Source organism: Chiloscyllium plagiosum, chromosome 3, assembly GCF_004010195.1.
Source record: "Chiloscyllium plagiosum isolate BGI_BamShark_2017 chromosome 3, ASM401019v2, whole genome shotgun sequence".
Classification (NCBI taxonomy): domain Eukaryota; kingdom Metazoa; phylum Chordata; class Chondrichthyes; order Orectolobiformes; family Hemiscylliidae; genus Chiloscyllium; species Chiloscyllium plagiosum.
In genome coordinates this window covers 17630930-17648428 of record NC_057712.1, presented here as the reverse complement: position 1 = coordinate 17648428, position 17499 = coordinate 17630930, and the positions used below count along the sequence as shown (strand labels likewise).

The 17499-nt window shown below is 42.1% G+C and overlaps 1 protein-coding gene across 1 annotated transcript; it reads left to right on the top strand.

The window, feature by feature from the left end:
- Positions 1-440: 440 nt before the first annotated feature.
- LOC122541317 (ribonucleoside-diphosphate reductase subunit M2) lies at positions 441-9790 on the top strand. Its single transcript, XM_043677964.1, has 10 exons — positions 441-767; positions 896-970; positions 1328-1477; positions 3745-3861; positions 3967-4100; positions 4191-4285; positions 6626-6759; positions 8619-8723; positions 9374-9487; positions 9567-9790. Exons 1-10 carry the CDS (start codon positions 672-674, stop codon positions 9717-9719), a joined length of 1173 nt encoding a protein of 390 aa, XP_043533899.1. The 5' UTR covers positions 441-671; the 3' UTR covers positions 9720-9790.
- Positions 9791-17499: the final 7709 nt, after the last annotated feature.

Genomic DNA, 17499 nt, shown 5'->3' with positions numbered 1-17499 from the left:
AAAATCGGTGAGTAATGCGGTAATGACTTTGCAATTTTTTGAGGAAACGGTTGGTACTGATTGGAAATCAGGTTGAGAATCTGGTTCGTGGGGGGAGGGGGGGAATGTGGTTTCACTGCAATCCATATTGCTTATTCAAACAGAAACTCTTACGGAATTGGGGGGGGGGGGGGAGGTGAGAAAGATTGCATTTGTGTAAAGGCTGAAACATAAATGTGAAAGTTGCTTTCCTCTGTCCTTTTCCCGCCAACGCTGACCCTCTCTGCCTGGGTCTAATTTCCGCGCAAACACCATCCCGGCGGGAGGGAGCGAAATCGAAATTCCCGCGAACAGCCAGGCGACGGCCGATTGGCCGATGGCGACGTAACGTCACAAAGGGGGGGCGGCCCCCGCCGCTGCTGATTGGGCGCTCGGATTCCGCGCCAAATTCTGAACAGGATTTGAGGAGCAAGCCGGAGCGCGCTCTGGGCTGTAGCTGATTGTCTCCGAGTAGATCTCTGCAGGAATCCGCTTAAGCTCAGCAAGCAGACCCAGAGTCGGTTTATTTGTTGTTTTATTTAGTTTCTTGAGGGTTTCCCCTCCCACATAATCCATCAGAGATCTAGAGCGAGTTTATTTATTTTGCACTGGAATAAATCTATCCGCACAGCTGCCCGGTCATCACGACAAAGATGTTGTCAGTCCGCACACCCCTCGCTGCCAGAAACGAGAATGTCGTCTCTGCTCAGATGAGCAAAGTCTGTTTGAAGGAGGACAAGGAGAACACGGTGAGCTCTTTTGAAAGTTTGCACCCCGGGCGATCCTTTCTGGAAGCGAAACTCTCCAGGAGTAAAAGGGACTGGCGGGGTTTGACTGATCATTGTGCGTTTTCTCTCTGCTTTTTCTTCTTCTGCAGCCGCCTTCTTTGAGCAGCACTCGGATCTTGGCCAGCAAAACCGCCCGCAAGATTCTGGTGGACGCCGATGTAACAGTAAGTTTTATCATCTTTGTGTGGAAAAGCCTTGAAATGTAAAGGTTAACGCAAAAATAAAGCCCTCTTGTCCTGTCCACCCCACCCCACCCACCTTTGTGTAACTAGTTACATTCTGGCGCCAAAAAAATGGCTCTGCGCCCATAGAACGAGTTTACTTTTCTTTCCTGAAGGATCAATGGCTTTTTTTTTGTGAACTGAACTTAATATAAATATATATTAAAAATCTCAAGTTTTAACACTTTTTCTTTCATTTCTTTATGAAGAAGTGACTAACACAAAATGTTTCGCCACTGGAATAGGAAATTGTGAATAGACTTGTGAATGCTCTGTAACTTTTTAAATATTTATTTCCAGCTGAAATCTGAACCATCGGATCACTCGAATTTAAACGACGAGCCTTTACTGAAAGAGAATCCGCGCCGTTTTGTTATCTTTCCCATACAATACCACGACATCTGGCGAATGTATAAAAAAGCAGAGGCGTCTTTTTGGACAGCAGAAGAGGTGAGTTTCTAGTTTAAAGTCTACATTCACTAGGCCCTGCCTCTGCAAGTTATTTTCTTCAGTTTTACCACCAGATCTATTCACTGAATCCCTGTCTGCTCACGAAATATTTTTAGTTCCCAGTTCCACCGCCCTCAGGGTTTTTTTTAATGGTTAGGCAACTCGTTAGGAGAAGCTATCCCGAATGGGCCATCCTCTCTCAGAAATTTGAAAACTTTTAAACTAAAAGAGATCACTAAGCGGTGTATTAGCAGCCTTTGTTCTAAAAACAAGGCTTCCCGCTTTTATGTCATCCATGCCCAGTCTCGTAACTCCTGAACCATTGCTTTTAACTGTCCTACAGGCCCATGGCTAGGGTGTACACTGAATTCTGACATTGCCCACGTGAAAGGGAGACTATCAAAAAAGTGAATCTGTATGCTGTTGCCCCCTTTATTTTTTGTAACAGAGTAGTTACATAGGCATGTAGAAGTTAGGAGCAGGAGGAGGCCCTCTAGGCCTTCTCTGCCAATCACTGGTGAGCCTAATCCTGCTTTGTCCCCATAGCCTTTGATCCCATTCACCCCGAGTGCTATGTCTAGTTGCCTTTGAATGCATTCAATGTTTTGGCATCAACCACTTGCTGTGGTAATGAACTCCACAGGCTCACCACTCCGGGGGGGAGAAGACATGTCTCCTCATCTCTGTCCTATCTCCTCGGATGCTGCCTGAACTGTTGTGCTCTTCCAGCACCACTAATCCAGAATCTGGTTTCCAGCATCTGCAGTATTGTTTTTACCTAGTTGACTTTAACCCATCTGCGAATCCTCTTGCAAGGATGCCTGCCTTGAAGTTTTCCTACTCTCGCTACAAGAATCTCAGGGAGTTCTCTATGCTACTTCCTCCCCACCCCCACCCTCCTCTAGCTTATATCTCCACCCTTCAGGCTCTTTGCCTTTATTCCTGATGAGGGGCTTTTGCCCGAAATGTCAATTTTACTGCTCCTTGGATGCTGCCTGAACTGCTGTGCTCTTCTAGCACCACTAATCCAGAATCCGTCCTAAATAGTCTACCCCTAACCCTCAGACTGTGACTCCTGGTTCTGGACGCACACATCATCGGAACATCTTCCCTGTATCTACCCTATATAGTAATGGAGATGTACAGCACGGAAGCAGACCCTTCGGTCCAACTTGTCCATGCTGACCAGATATCCTAACCTAATCTAGTCCCATTTGCCAACACTTGGCCCATATCCCTCTAAACCCTTCCTAATCACACACCCATCTGGATGCCTTTGTAAATGTTGTAATTTTACCAGTCTCCACCACTTCGTTTGGCAGCTCGTTCCATACACTCACTACCCTCTGAAAAGATTGCCCCTTGGGTCCCTTTTAAACTTTTTCCCTCTCACTCTAAACCTATGCCCTCTAGTTCTGGACTCCCGAACCCCAGGCGAAAGACCTTGTCTGTTTACCCCATCCTGTTAGAATTTAAGCCTCTAAGATCCTCCCTCATTCATCTGAACTCCAATGAAAGCAATCTTAACTTAGTCAATCTCTTCATATGTATGTTTTGTCAATCCTGGAATTGGTCTGGTAAACCTTTTGCTGAATCATCATTGTACTTTCTCCTTTCACCATCTGGATGTGCTGTCCTGTTGCCCTCCTTCCAATGCCAACCCCTACAGTACTTTGCTCTTTCATTATCCAGTCACTCTCTCCCTGCCTTTCCCAATCCGTGTACTGGGAGATGATCTCCATCCATCTAGAGAATCCATACAGTGTGGAAAGAGGCCATTTGGCCTTACAAGCCACACTGACCCTCCAAACAGCATTCCACCCCACCCGTAACGCCATGCTTCCCATGGCTAATGAACCTAACCTACTCCTCTCTGAACACTATGGGCAATTTAGCATGGCAAATCCACCTAACCTGCATATCTTTGGACTGTGGGAGAAAGTTGGAGCACTAGGTAGAAACCCAAGCAGATACAGGTTGAATATGAAAATTCAACGCAGATGGTTGCCCAAGGCTGGAACCCTGCTCCCTGGCGCTGTGAGGCAGCAGCTGCCATGTCATCGGTGCCTACCTTTTTCTGAATGTCAGCTCACTTAAGCCATGACCTTTATCATGGGTGCTTGCAATAACATGTACTTGGCTGACCAGTGATGAAGCACTCTGGTCTAACCTCTTTGTAATATTTTGGACTTTTCTATCTGAATTGAGAAATGTTTTTTTAACTACTGTTGTGTGAAAGTACTAATGCTTGTAAATTGTGCTAATAGGTTGACCTCTCAAAAGATCTCCAACACTGGGATTCCCTGAAATCTGAAGAGAAACACTTCATTTCTTATGTCCTGGCATTCTTTGCAGCAAGTGATGGCATTGTAAATGAAAACTTGGTAATTTTTACTTTTTAATTTTTGGAATGCCTTTCTTTTGTGGGGTAGTAGACATCTTCATTGGAGTTATGCATTGGTGATCATGGTGTTATGTAATGTCAATAGGTGGAACGTTTCAGTCAAGAAGTGCAAGTAACCGAAGCTCGTTGTTTCTATGGATTCCAAATTGCAATGGAAAATATTCACTCTGAAATGTACAGTCTTCTTATTGATACATACATCAAGGATCCTAAGGAGAGGTAACTGGATTCTTTGGGGTTCAAGGCACATTAGGTTTTCAGCCATTCTTAAGCCGTATTTTTAAACATGTTCATTGTGTTTCTTCCTAGGGAGTATCTGTTCAATGCAATTGAAACTCTACCTTGTGTGAAAAAGAAGGCTGACTGGGCACTGCGTTGGATTGGTGACCGTCAAGCAACATTTGGTAAGGACAGTGAATGTATGTAGAGGAGAAATGGGTAATTTTCCCCTGTAAGATTGTTTTGCCATTCAACATCTTGCAACATTTATTGATGATCACAACAGGTGCCTATTATGGGTAGCTACCTATGTAATAGGTGAATGGCACTTCCAATCAGTTGAAATGACGAAAGAATGGCACTTCCAGCCCTTTGTAACCATCACAGAATTGTACATGTTTCTTTTCCATTGAATACCGCTAACATCTTTATTTAGTCACAACTGATGCTTTTCTTTTTCACTGGGACAAATCTTTCAAGTATTTAAATATCTCTTCAAAAGTGGTGTCAAAACCATTGCTTTCTACCATAAGATGTAGGGGCAGAAGTAGGCCACTTAGCCCATCAAATCTGCTGTCACATTCCACAATATCTTGCTTGATCTGATTTTAAACCTCTGCTCCACAGTTTTTTAACATAAAGGTGTACAGTGTGGAAGCAGGCCATTGGCTCATCAAGTCCACACTGAATCTCCAAAGAATCCCACCGTGACACACACCTACATTTCCCATGGCAATCCACCTACATATTTGGTCTGTAGGAGGAAGCCCGTGCACACATGTGGAGAATGTGCAAACTCCACGCAGACAGTTGCCTAAGGCTGGAATTGAACCAAAGTCCCTAGTGCTGTGAGTCAGCAGTGCTAACCACTAAGCCACCATGCCACCCCCTTTGATTCCCTTCCTGGTTAAAAATCATCTTCACCTTGTCTACTCTTGCCTCTAATTTCTGCAGACTTAGATGAAAAATTACATAGATTACTACCCTCATGATATTCCACTATCTTAAGAATGGGAAACTGCTTGCATATTATGCCCTTTGTTCTAGATTTCTCCCACTACAGGGTATAGCCACCTCTGCATCTACCCTAAAGTCCTAAGAATCTTTGCATCAATTATTGCCTCATATTGGCTTTATTATGTAGTGATCTACTTGACATCTCTTGTCTTAAGACAATTCATCCATACCTGATATTAACCTAGAAACGTCTCTGGACTGCCAATGTCAGAATGCCTATCTTTGGGTAAGGGATCAAACCTTGACCCTGCATTGTACTTGTCTGATTAGTACTTAATATAATTTTGGCATACTTTCCTACTTTATCACATAATTCATTTGCCATCGCACACTGGCTTCAGCCTATATTCCTCTTGACTTTGTATCATGCTCATCACTTGGCTTCTTGCCTATTTTTGTCATCCACAAACTTTTTTTTGATTTGTTTCAAAGTTATTAATAGATTGTAAATAACTGTGGCCTCAGTACTAATCCCTTTGGCTTTATCAATACCTTTTTTTTGGAAGCCAGACTGTAGTGCAATTGCAGGTTCCACTAATTCTGCTGTGCTTCTTAATATTGCAAGGAATGCAACTTAGCTGAATAGTTTCCTCCTCATATAGAATGCTGACTCTTGTATGTATTTCTCAATGTTCTGTTGCACTGGTTACAATAGACTGGAATGTTTGTTTTTCAATGAGCTGTTAAGCTAACCAGCCTATAGTCACTAGTTATGGTCTCCCTCCTGTGTTTGGAAGTTGACTGTTTTCCAATCCTGGAATTTATCCAGAATTCCTGGAAGATTAGATTAGATTAGATTACTTAGTGTGGAAACAGGCCCTTCGGCCCAACAAGTCCACACCGACCCGCCGAAGCGTAACCCACCCATTCCCGTACATTTACCCCTTTACCTAACACTACAGGCAATTTAGCATGGCCAATTCACCTGACCTGCACATCTTTGGACTGTGGCAGGAAACCGGAGCACCCGGAGGAAACCCACGCAGGCATGGGGAGAATGTGCAAACTCCACACAGTCAGTCGCCTGAGTCGGGAATTGAACCCGGGTCTCTGGCGCTGTGAGGCAGCAGTGCTAACCACTGCCACTTTATCCTAGGTTGCAGCTATTTGGTCCCAGGGACGTATTGATCTTTAGTTTGTCTGGTGCATTTTTCTCTTGGAGATGGTTATTATATTTACTGCCTTCCATCTTCTACCCCTTGATTTTTTTGGAATGCTATTAGATTCCTTTATTGTGAAGTCTGAGGCAATTGCTGCAGAATCATGGCGCCCCATTATTTCCCCAGCATCATTGCAGAAGAGGCATTGTTACCTGGATTCTACTCCATAAACCTTTTGCCATTTGGGAGATCATTTGAATTTGATAATTGTTCTAGCCTTTGGCTGGAATTTAGCAATGCAGTAGCCTTGTTTGTGAATTGGTATTTTAAAACTGGAATCTATTAGGTTTGATCATTGCATAATGGTGATTCACACATGAACATTTGAATCCACTTATTTTTTGGCAGGAGAGCGAGTAGTAGCGTTTGCTGCTGTTGAAGGAATATTTTTCTCTGGCTCCTTTGCTGCTATTTTTTGGTTGAAGAAACGAGGATTAATGCCAGGGCTAACATTCTCCAATGAGCTGATCAGCAGAGATGAGGTATGATATCTCAACTGGTTGTCAATTACATGCATTTGTTCCTTGCATTTTGGATTTGATTAACTTAATCCATGGATGGCTAGGCTTGAGTTTAGTTCCACAGGTTGGCCAAAGGGCCTGTATTGCGCTGTAATGTTCTATGTTTCATAGAGTCATTAGAGATGTACAGCATGGAAACAGACCCTTTGGTCCAACCTGTCCATGCCAACCAGATATCCCAACCCAATCTAGTCCCACCTGCCAGCACCTTGCTCATATCCCTCCAAACCCTTCATATTCATATACCCCTCCAAATGCCTTTTAAATGTTCCAATTGTACCAGTCTCCACCACTTCCTCTCAGCTCATTCCATGCACATACCATCCTCTGCGTGTAAGCGTTGCCCCTTGGGTCTCTTTTATATTATTCCCCTCTCACCCTAAACCTATGTTTTCTAGTTCTGGACTCCCCCACCCCAGGGAAAATACTTTGTCTATTTACCCTATCCATGCCCCTCATAATTTTGTAAATTTCTATAAGCCTCTGACCCTCCAGGAAAAACAGCACCAGCTTGTTCAGCCTCTCCCCATAGCTCAGATCCTCCAACTCTGGCAACATCCTTGTGAATCTTTTCCAAACTCTTTCAAGTTTCACAACATCTTTCCCATAGGAAGGAGACCAGAATTGCACGCAATATTCCAACAGTGGCCTAACCAATGTCCTGTACAGCTGCAACATGACCTCCCAACTCCTGTACTCAATACTCTGACCAATAAAGGAAAGCATACCAAACGCCGCCTTCATTATCCTATCTACCTGCGACTCTACTTTCAAGGAGCTATGAATCTGCACTCCAAGGTCTCTTTGTTCAGCAACACTCCATAGGACCTTACCATTAAGCGTATAAGTCCTGCTAGATTTGCTTTTCCAAAATGCAGCACCTCTTGTTTAGCTGAATTAAACTCCATCTGCCACTTCTCAGCCCATTGGCCCCATCTGGTCTAGATCCTGTTGTAATCTGAGGTAACCTTCTTCGCTGTCCACTACACCTCCAATTTTGGTGTCATCTGCAAACTTACTAACTGTACCTCTTATGCTCGCATCCAAATCATTTATGTAAATGACAAAAAGTGGAGGACCCAGCACCGATCCTTGTGGCACTCCACTAGTCACAGGCCTCCAGTCTGACAAATAACCCTCCACCACTACCCTCTGTCTTTGAGCCAGTTCTGTCTCCAAATGGCTCGTTCTCCCTGTATTCCATGAGATCTAACCTTGCTAATCAGTTTCCCATGGGAACCTTGTCGAGCGCCTTATTGAAGTCCATATAGATCACATCCACCGCTCTGCCCTCATCAATCCTCTTTGTTACTACTTCAAAAAACTCAATCAAGTTTGTGAGACATCCGTTCCCACACACAAAGCTGTGTTGTCTATCACTAATCGGTGCTTGCCTTTCCAAATACGTGTACATCCTGTCCCTCAGGATTCCCTCCAACAACCTGCCCACCACCGACATCAGGCTCACTGGTCTATAGTTCCCTGGCTTGCCCTTACCACCCTTCTTAAACAGTCCTTGAAGCACAACTTAAAACTACTCCCGCTAGTGAAAATGTTGTTAATTGCGACTCTTAGATTAGGCAAATGCTACTTTGGCTTTTCTGGAAAGCATCAACCCTAGGATAAGTTGCTGCTTTTTTTTTTACTATTTGACCATTATTCTTAGCTGTCTACCTGTTCTTTACTACAAACTTGGGTGGCACAGTGGCTCAGTGGTTAGCACTGCTGCCTCATAGTACTGGGGTGTCAGGTTCAACTATACATATTGCTCCCAATACAGATCTACTAATTCTGTTATTTCACTTGCTCTAACATTCTAGGGTCTGCATTGTGATTTTGCCTGTCTTATGTTCAAGCACTTGGTACACAAACCTTCAGAAGAAAGTGTACGGTCAGTCATTCAGGATGCTGTCCAAATTGAGCAGGTAATTTCTGTCTTTGATCCCTTCCATTGCAAGACATAATTTCTTTCAGGTTTTATGGAAAGAAAAATAATACCTAGTTATCTGTCTAGTTCCAGTTTAAATGCTGTTAATCCTGTATCACCAAAGAGTCTCAAATTGGGCTGGGGTAAGCTTTAGCACACAATGGAGATAGACAGGTTACAGATGACATTGTTTAAAGACAGTGGCTTGTCATTGTCAGAATAGAGCATACAAAATCAGAACAAGTGGTGACTCAGTGCATATGTGTGGTCAGGAAGAACTTCACTTGCTCTGCTTTGAATTGCCCTGTTTCTCCAGCTCTCAATAACTCCCTGTCACTGCTCCTGATGAGTCTGAGCAAACATAAAGGCTGATTTGGTTGTGTTTTTCTCTGGCCACACCCAGCTTGCTTGTTAGCAAGCACTCAACTAGCTTATCATGCCTTCTTCTCCTCCTTCCCTCACTTCGGAGAAGTAACATGTTGCATCCTACCATGTCTCCTAGCTAGCCCTGTACACTTAAGTGTATAGAGTTATAACTTGTAGCTGTAATGTATGAGTGAAGGTCAACATTCTGTAGGACAAGGAACATTTGGTGTGGTGGGGAGAAGGTGCTAATGTGAAAGATTTAAATATGAAATGTCTTTTCAGGAATTTCTGACAGAATCTTTACCAGTGAACCTGATTGGGATGAACTGCATCTTAATGAAACGTTACATTGAGTTTGTAGCTGACAGACTGATGTTGGAACTGGGTTTTCAGAAGGTATGTTGCAACCAGACTAAGTCTATAAAAATGCCAAGTTCACTGAACTTAAACTAATGACTTTGTTTTTCCTTTGTAGATCTACAAAGTGGAGAATCCATTTGACTTTATGGAGAATATCTCATTGGAGGGCAAAACCAACTTTTTTGAAAAGCGAGTTGGCGAGTACCAGAGAATGGGTGTGATGGCTAATACAGCTGATAATTCATTCACACTAGATGCAGATTTTTAAATGGACCTAAAGAATTGCATGTGTCTGCAAAACTAGATGGAATAAACTTTACTTGAGTTTATAGTCCCACATATCATTGACTGGATTGGATACTGGTCTGTATGATCTACATTTCAATTAGACTTGCACATTCTCTTTTAACAGGTTTCAAGAAGATAGAGGTGATTGCATTACCTCTGAACATTTTAATCGTGAAATTGCACGGTTTACAGTAAACTACATTGGACCAGCATTTTAAGGCAATATTTTTTGGTTGATTCAACTGTTTCAGTGAGCATTTTTTTGTTTCATAGATATTTGTTATAGTTTTAATGTACATATTTTAATGAAAATGCACTTTCTAAATAAAATTCAAACTTTTTTGTACTCTAGTGCCTTGCTTCATGACCAGTTTTATAGCACCTGGTAGGGTTTTAAATTCATGTGAGTAGCGCAATAGAAACAGGTGCTCCTAAGAATAACATGGTAATGCATGGAAGATATTAGAACAGATCTAAAATAGTTGGCATCAACCATTTGACACTTATGCCATTCAGTTGGCTCATGGCTGGCATGCCTCCATCTCCTTCCTACACAAATTTCTCTCTTCTCTCAGTACTTGATCTGTTGACCTCTATCTTGATTATTCAAAAACTGGGTGTCCCCTATCCTCAAATGCAAATGTATCAATTAGCTGTTTTAATAATTCCCAAGATCCTAGTCTAGTATATTAAATCAGGGCACACTGCAAGTCTTGGCGGTGGAGGAGGCCCAGGACTTGCATGTCCTTGGTAGAGTACGAGAGGGAGTTGAAATGTTGGGCCACAGAGCGGTGGGGTTGATTGGTGCGGCTGTTCCGGAGATGTTCCCTAAAGCACCAGTCCCGCACCACCTGATGTCTGGACGAAGAACACCTCATCTTCTGCCTCAGAACACTTCAACCCCAGGGCATCAATGTGAACTTCACCAGTTTCCTCTTTTTTACGCTCTCTGTCTCTTGTCTTACTTGCCAAACTTCCTTCCCACCTATCCATTCCACCCTCCTCTGACGTATTACATTCCTCCCCATGCACCAATTGTACTCTTTGCTACCTTTGCCCCACCCACTCACATTTATCTCTCCACACTGGAGGCTCTCTGCCTTCATTCCTGATGAAGGGCTTTTCCCCGAAATACTGACTTTCCTGCTCCTCAAATGCTGACTGACATGCTGTGCTTTTCCAGTGCCACTCTAATCTAGACTGATTTCCAGCATCTGCAGTCCTCACTTTTGCTGACCAGAAATGTAATTTAGCAGCCTATTACAAAAAGGTTGAAGATCATAGAAGTTTTGTCACATGGAACTCTTATTGTTTATGCACCTCACCCAATACAAACCCATCATTTACAATGCACAGGTGTGATGGAATACTTCCCCTGATTCAGCGCAACTCCCAACAATGAAGTATCCAGACAAAGCAACTGATTTGTTTTTTATTCATCAGTGCAGTGGCAGGTACTGTTTACAAAATGCAATGAAAAAATTCATGAGGTATCTTTCATCTATGTTGCAAGCCAGTGAACATTTACCAAGGGAAACAAAGGATGCCAGATATATGGTAGCATTACTGTTCCTTTTGCTGTTAACGGAAACTCCTGCAGTTGTTCAAAACTTGGGTAATTCCATATTACTTTTAATCCTGATGTGTTTAAAAAATATTATCAACATAAATTCTACACTCATGCTTAATTTGTATCAATCTGTGATTAAAAACAAAAGTTATATAAACTACATGGTGTTGTCTTTAGTAATCTCTATGTTGTAGTACATCAGCAGTGCCCCAGCTGTCACACTACACAAGTGTAAATGGTCATATGGAGATGTGTGCATAGGGATATAGGAGCAGGAATAGGCCCTTCATATTGCTGAGCTTGCTCTGCTATTCAATTACATGATAGATCATCCATCTCAATGGCACTTTCTAGTAGTATCTTCCATCCCTTAACCTTATCAGCCTGAAGAAATTACTGGGTTTCTGCATTGAACCGATGATTGAATCTTCAATGACTTTGCAGAAAAGAATTCCAGAGATTCACCACCCTTACTGAAGACATTTCTCATTTCAGTCTTAAATGACCTACTCCTGAGATTATGTTCCCTGGTTTTAGATTTACCAGCAGAGGAAATAGCTGTATGCATCCTGCCAAGCTTTGTAAAAATTCTGTAATTCCAATTACGTCACCCTCATTCTTAGAACCTTTGAGGGAATGCAAATGGGAATACAGACCCATTTGCATTCCCTCAAAGGCAAAAATATTCTTCATTGGATAAAGGAAGGCTGTGAGGAGCATCTTAAAAGGAGGAAAGGTGGTTATGTGCAGAAGTTTAAGGAAGAAATTCTTAAAAGCAACTGAAAGCAGAGTTGCCAATGGAGGCAATGCAGATCAGTAGGTGCATGGCTGATGGGTGAATGGGACTTGATGAACTAGGAGGAAAGGTGGTTATGTGCAGAAGTTTAAGGAAGAAATTCTTAAAAGCAACTGAAAGCAGAGTTGCCAATGGAGGAACAATTAAAAAAAAAGGCCAAAATTTGGATTCCACAGTATTACAGGCAGTGGTGGGGAGTGGGAAATTAATAATAAGTACAGTAGTGAAATCATGAAAGGATTGATGCGAATATTAGAATTGAAGTGTTACCAGATTGGTAAACAATGCAGATCAGTAGGTGCATGGCTGATGGGTGAATGGGACTTGATGAACTTTGCAGGGCCAAAGTTGAGCATTCCTGATGAGAGGCTTACATCTGAAATGTTGACTTCCCTGCTCCTTGATGCTGCCTGACCTGCTGCTTTTCCAGTGCTATACCTTTCAACCCTGATTCTCCAGCATCTGCAGTCCTCACTTTCTCACAGTTGAAGAAGTTCTCCTCCCTCCACAAGGATCGCAGTGAGTCTCTCTCCCATTGTACTTCCCCAGCTTATCCCCTCTGCCCTAGAGCTCTTCAACCACTTCCTAAAGCAGACCCGCTACTACAACCACATCTCCTCAGCACCTACCCATGCAGCCGACTTATCCCACATGGACTCCAGACTACATTCAGACCATCACAATTTAGACTGAACTGGGACAACCACTGCCCCATTCCTTATGCCCGAAATGTCAACTTTCCTCCTGCTCCTTGGGTGCTGCCTGACCTGCTGTGCTTTTCCAGAGCCATGCTTTTTGACATAATTGGGCAATGTAATGGAGGCAGAGTTAGATGATCTTGGTGATGGCAAGGATATCCTATGAAATTGAGAAGTAGTGTTTAGTCTTCATCAGTATTCTCATCCTCTTGGATATCACACTCCTGCTCCACTCTCTGGCTAGGTGGCAGTTCCTCACCATCAAAAGGGATAGTGGCAAAAAGGAAGAGTTCTAGTGAGGAGAGGAGGACAGGACAAGAGTTTAATGTTTACACCATCAGAAGAGACAGTGGGATAAGAGCCAAGTAGGATGTGAGAGTTAGATTACCTGAAAACATACCAACATCCCAATTACTTTAACCTTGCCACTAGCCGTGGCGATACGATTACTCTAATGATGTCCTGTACTGCCCCCTCTGTTGGGGTGCAGAAATGCAGCTGCTCTTTCACTGCACATATATGCTGCTGCCTGCTGTTAAGGGGTGCCTTGTTGTACATGAGAAGAAGTGACTATGGGCTTTGTGAGTGATATGCCAGTCATAGCTGAATAGCTGGCTGTGTATCCAGTGGGAAGCTTTCAGCAATGCTAAGTGCATGAGGGAAGGTGAACCGATGAATGTGAGGTCTGGTGCTTGCTAAAGGTTATTAGTGGCTGAGTGAAGGGGGTATAACTAATGGAAGCAGTCTTTGAGGTTAATAGTTAAGTTGTGAGGATGTGACTTTTGAAAATTCATTCATACACCTTGAGCGCTGTTTGAAATCAATACACTTCTTGCTGGGGTTACAATGCTGGCATTGACTACAATAGCAATCTGGACAGCCTCTGGCTTTCTGTGGGAGGACAGCCACTCTTGTCCAGTTTTCCAACTGTAACAAAGCCTCCTGTGCTGCAATGCAGGGTAAGCTTAGATGACGTTCTCTATCCTCTTGTGCTAGATCCATGATCTCTGTGCTCAGACACTCCTCAGGAACCAGCTCCAGGAACTTGTTACAGCTAGAACTTGGAGAGGTGCAGTCTATGGATATAGTCTATACATTCAGTCTACTATACTTAAGACTGAGCAGCCTGTATGGGACTGGACTACACACCAGTATCACATAGCAGGCAGCTCAGGCATTGCCTTCCTGCCCTAATCCATTTTCTCCCTTGATGGGTTTAAATTAAAATGTAATTTTGAGGTCGATTCTGCTGCTATTGGAAATGTTGTAAGTGAATAATTGTTCACTTCAGTCTAATTACTGTCCATATCAGGCCTTCAATATCATTGAATATTTATCCACTGCACAGTAGAGGGTGCTCTTTGCAAAGCTCAACTAATAGTGTAGGATGTTCCCATTGCTAACAAGAAACAGAATTTGATAACAGTTTTCGAATTTCGGTAATGTTGTAGGATATATTTTGGTTATGTAAATCAGTAAATGGTTCAATCAAAGCAGGGTCATTTGATCTTTATTTTGTGTTTTTTTTTATCTGCAGCAGTATTGAAACATTGCATTTGTCCGCACTGCCTGTTAACTGCCACTGTTAACTGGCAGTGTTCCCACACACTTAAATGATAACCAGAAACCTGCTGTAATTTGTGGTGCTAATCTTTACTCAGTGATAACACAGTCACCTAAATCAGAGAAAAAGTACTGGGAAAACCAAAGGCATCTAATGGCCCACATCTTAATGGTCTTTTAAATGGTGTTGGAGAAATAATGGATGCACTGGTTGGAAAATTGCTTGCAATTTAGAAAACAAGACAGTTAACCAAACATCTGTCTTTGGGAAAGTGCTGGAATACATTATCAAGGAAGTAGTAGCGTGAGATTTGAAAGCAGCTGTGCATAACACAGTCATAAAATAGTTTTATGAAAGGAAAATCATGTTTGGCAACTCGTTAGAATTATCTGAAGATGTAACAAGAGGGATGCATAAAGGGGAAGTAGCCAATATTTGGATTTCCAAAAGATATTTGATATTATTTTCTTTCTCCATTTTTTTCCCCTGAAATAATGGCACAGAGACTGGTATCCTGTAACCAAGTCTTCCTTTATTTACATATGCACAGTACATGTGCTCTGACCAGCCAGCTCAGAGTCAGTCCCTAGGCTGAGGAGACCTTCTCAATCTCCTGTTTATTTTTTGATATATTTTTAAAAATTCCCTCACACTACCACTGCTCCCAAAGGAGCACCAGTAGTAGTGTTTATATTCTTCCCACATCACCCATTATTGTGTGTTTAGGGACTCAGTAAAAAAGACATCATTGTGCAAGAACTTCATTCTATATTTTCCACCACCAGGAAATCCCCTATGTGGCCAGTGAAACTAAAAGGTATTGGATAGTGTGATCTGAAAGGATTAAAACTGAGAAATGCCTTAAGTCCCACTTTGATGGTGTCACCTGGACTTGGTTGTGAAACAGCTTGGGATCTTGAAGATGTACCATCTGGACCAACCTCCTCGTCTCAGTAACAGTGTCTATCATATTAGCGTAACTTGCAAGTATTTACTGACATGCATAAACTGCATCTTGTTTAAGATAAGAGCCTCCTTAGACCATCAAATGGCTTTCCTCTATTACACAAGACCAACCAAGCCCTGTAGATCCCTACTGGGAAGGAGGATGGTAGCAGAAAATTTGCCAAATAGCTCATGCAATATAATGAGCAGTGATATGGCCTCATCTTACAGCAGGTTCTGCATGAAAGGTTACTGCACAAGATAAGAGCTCGTATTTATGGAAGTGATACATTAACATGGACAGGCAGCTAGCTAACGAACAAGAACAGTTGGGATACACAGGACAAACTACACATCTTGAGGTGCCACAGGGAACAGGCTGAGGCCTTACTACTACAATCTATATTATTGGTTGATGCGATTGAATGTTTTGTAGCCAAATTTTCAGAAATTATAAAATAGGTGGGAAAGAAAGTGTGGAGGAGGATACAAAGGGACCGAGGTAGGTTAAGTGAATAAGCAAAACTTTGGCAGATGGAGTATATTGAAGGGAAATATGGAGTTATTGACTTTGACAAAGAAGAATACAAAAACAGAACATTATTTAAATGGAGAAAGACTACAGAATGCTATGACATAGAGGGATCTTGGTGCTCTTGTGCTTGAATCGTAAACAGAATGCAGATGCACATGTAGTTAAGGCATATGAATGCTAGCCTTTATTTTAAGGGGAATTGAGTATAAATTAAAGGAGTCACATTATAACCACGCAAATCATTGATAAACCAACATCTGGAGTATTGTGTACAGTTTTGATCTCCTTATTTTAGGGTGGATATATTTTCATTGGAGGCAGTTCACAGAAAGTTGACTCGGTTGATTCTTGGGCTGAGAGTTTTGTTGTATGAGGAAAGGCTAAGTAAAATCGGCCTAGATTCATCAGAGTTTAGGAGAAAGAGAAACAACATTATTGAAATGTATGTGGTTCTGAGGTACTTGACAAGGTAGATGCTAAGAGGATGTTTCCTCTCATTGGGGAATTGAGAATCTGGAGGCACAGTTTCAGAGTAATAGGTCTTTCATTTAAAGTGGAGATGAAAGAGAGCTTCTTCTCTCAGCAGGCCACAATAATTTGTATTTTCGACCCGAGAGAGATTTGAAGGTACAATGATATTCAAGGTTTGAGTCATACAGATTTGTCATGATGTGAGTCCCAAAGCAGGAGATAGATGTCACCATTAAATATGGCCACCATCATCCATCTGTTTATGTGCAAATTGCACCCATAGCTCACGTCAGCTCCTGATGGTAATTAAGACAAAATAAATAACTCTTCAAGCATCTTTTGTTCTAATTTAATGTGCACATTCTAGTAATGGCAGGCTCAGTCAAATAAAACTTGAAATGTTCTGAAGAAGAGCTACCTGATCTGAAAAAGTTAACTCTGCTTTCTATCCAAAAATGCTGCCAGATCTGCTGAGTTTCTCCAGCAATTTCTGTTTTTGTTTCAGATTTGCAGCATCCTCAGTTCTTTGTTTTATGACATAATTTTCTCCCATCCACTGAGAGCAAAAAGACTTTCTATTGTGACAATATGGTGTTTTTGTTCTGGTGTTTTTATGAAGAAAGGTTGAGGCAGAAGTGTTTTTTTTAAACCAGGAACAAAAGAACAGCCTGAATGGGTGGGGTCAAGTACACACAGAACCAAGATTTTTAGCTTCAGCTTTCTGTAGCTGCTGGAGTCTTGAAGCTGGTTGTAGGAGCTCTTATTCCTCTGTCCGTTACAGCTAAAATCTGGGACGCTCTTCCTGCTGCTGAAGTTGCATGTGAGACAATCTATTTTACTGAATTTGCCTTTGCCAAGGGTGTGCTTATGAAATGTTTTAACATATAGTTAATGAGTAGTTTATTATTTTGTTAAGTATTTCAATAGAGTTACAGTTAAGCAAATTCTTTTCTTTTTATTTTGTCTGCATTTTAACTATAGAATATAAAATGTGTTTTGCTCCAAGCCTGATAGTTTGATCACAACGCCTTGCACTTGCCTTTACAATAAGAAAAAGTTTGGATTTAGGCTGGGCTTTTGCCCAAAACATCAATTCTCCTGCTCCTCGGATGCTGCCTGACCTGCTGTGCTTTTCCAGCACTACACTCTCGACTCTTATCTCCTTGAGGGGTTTGGTCTGG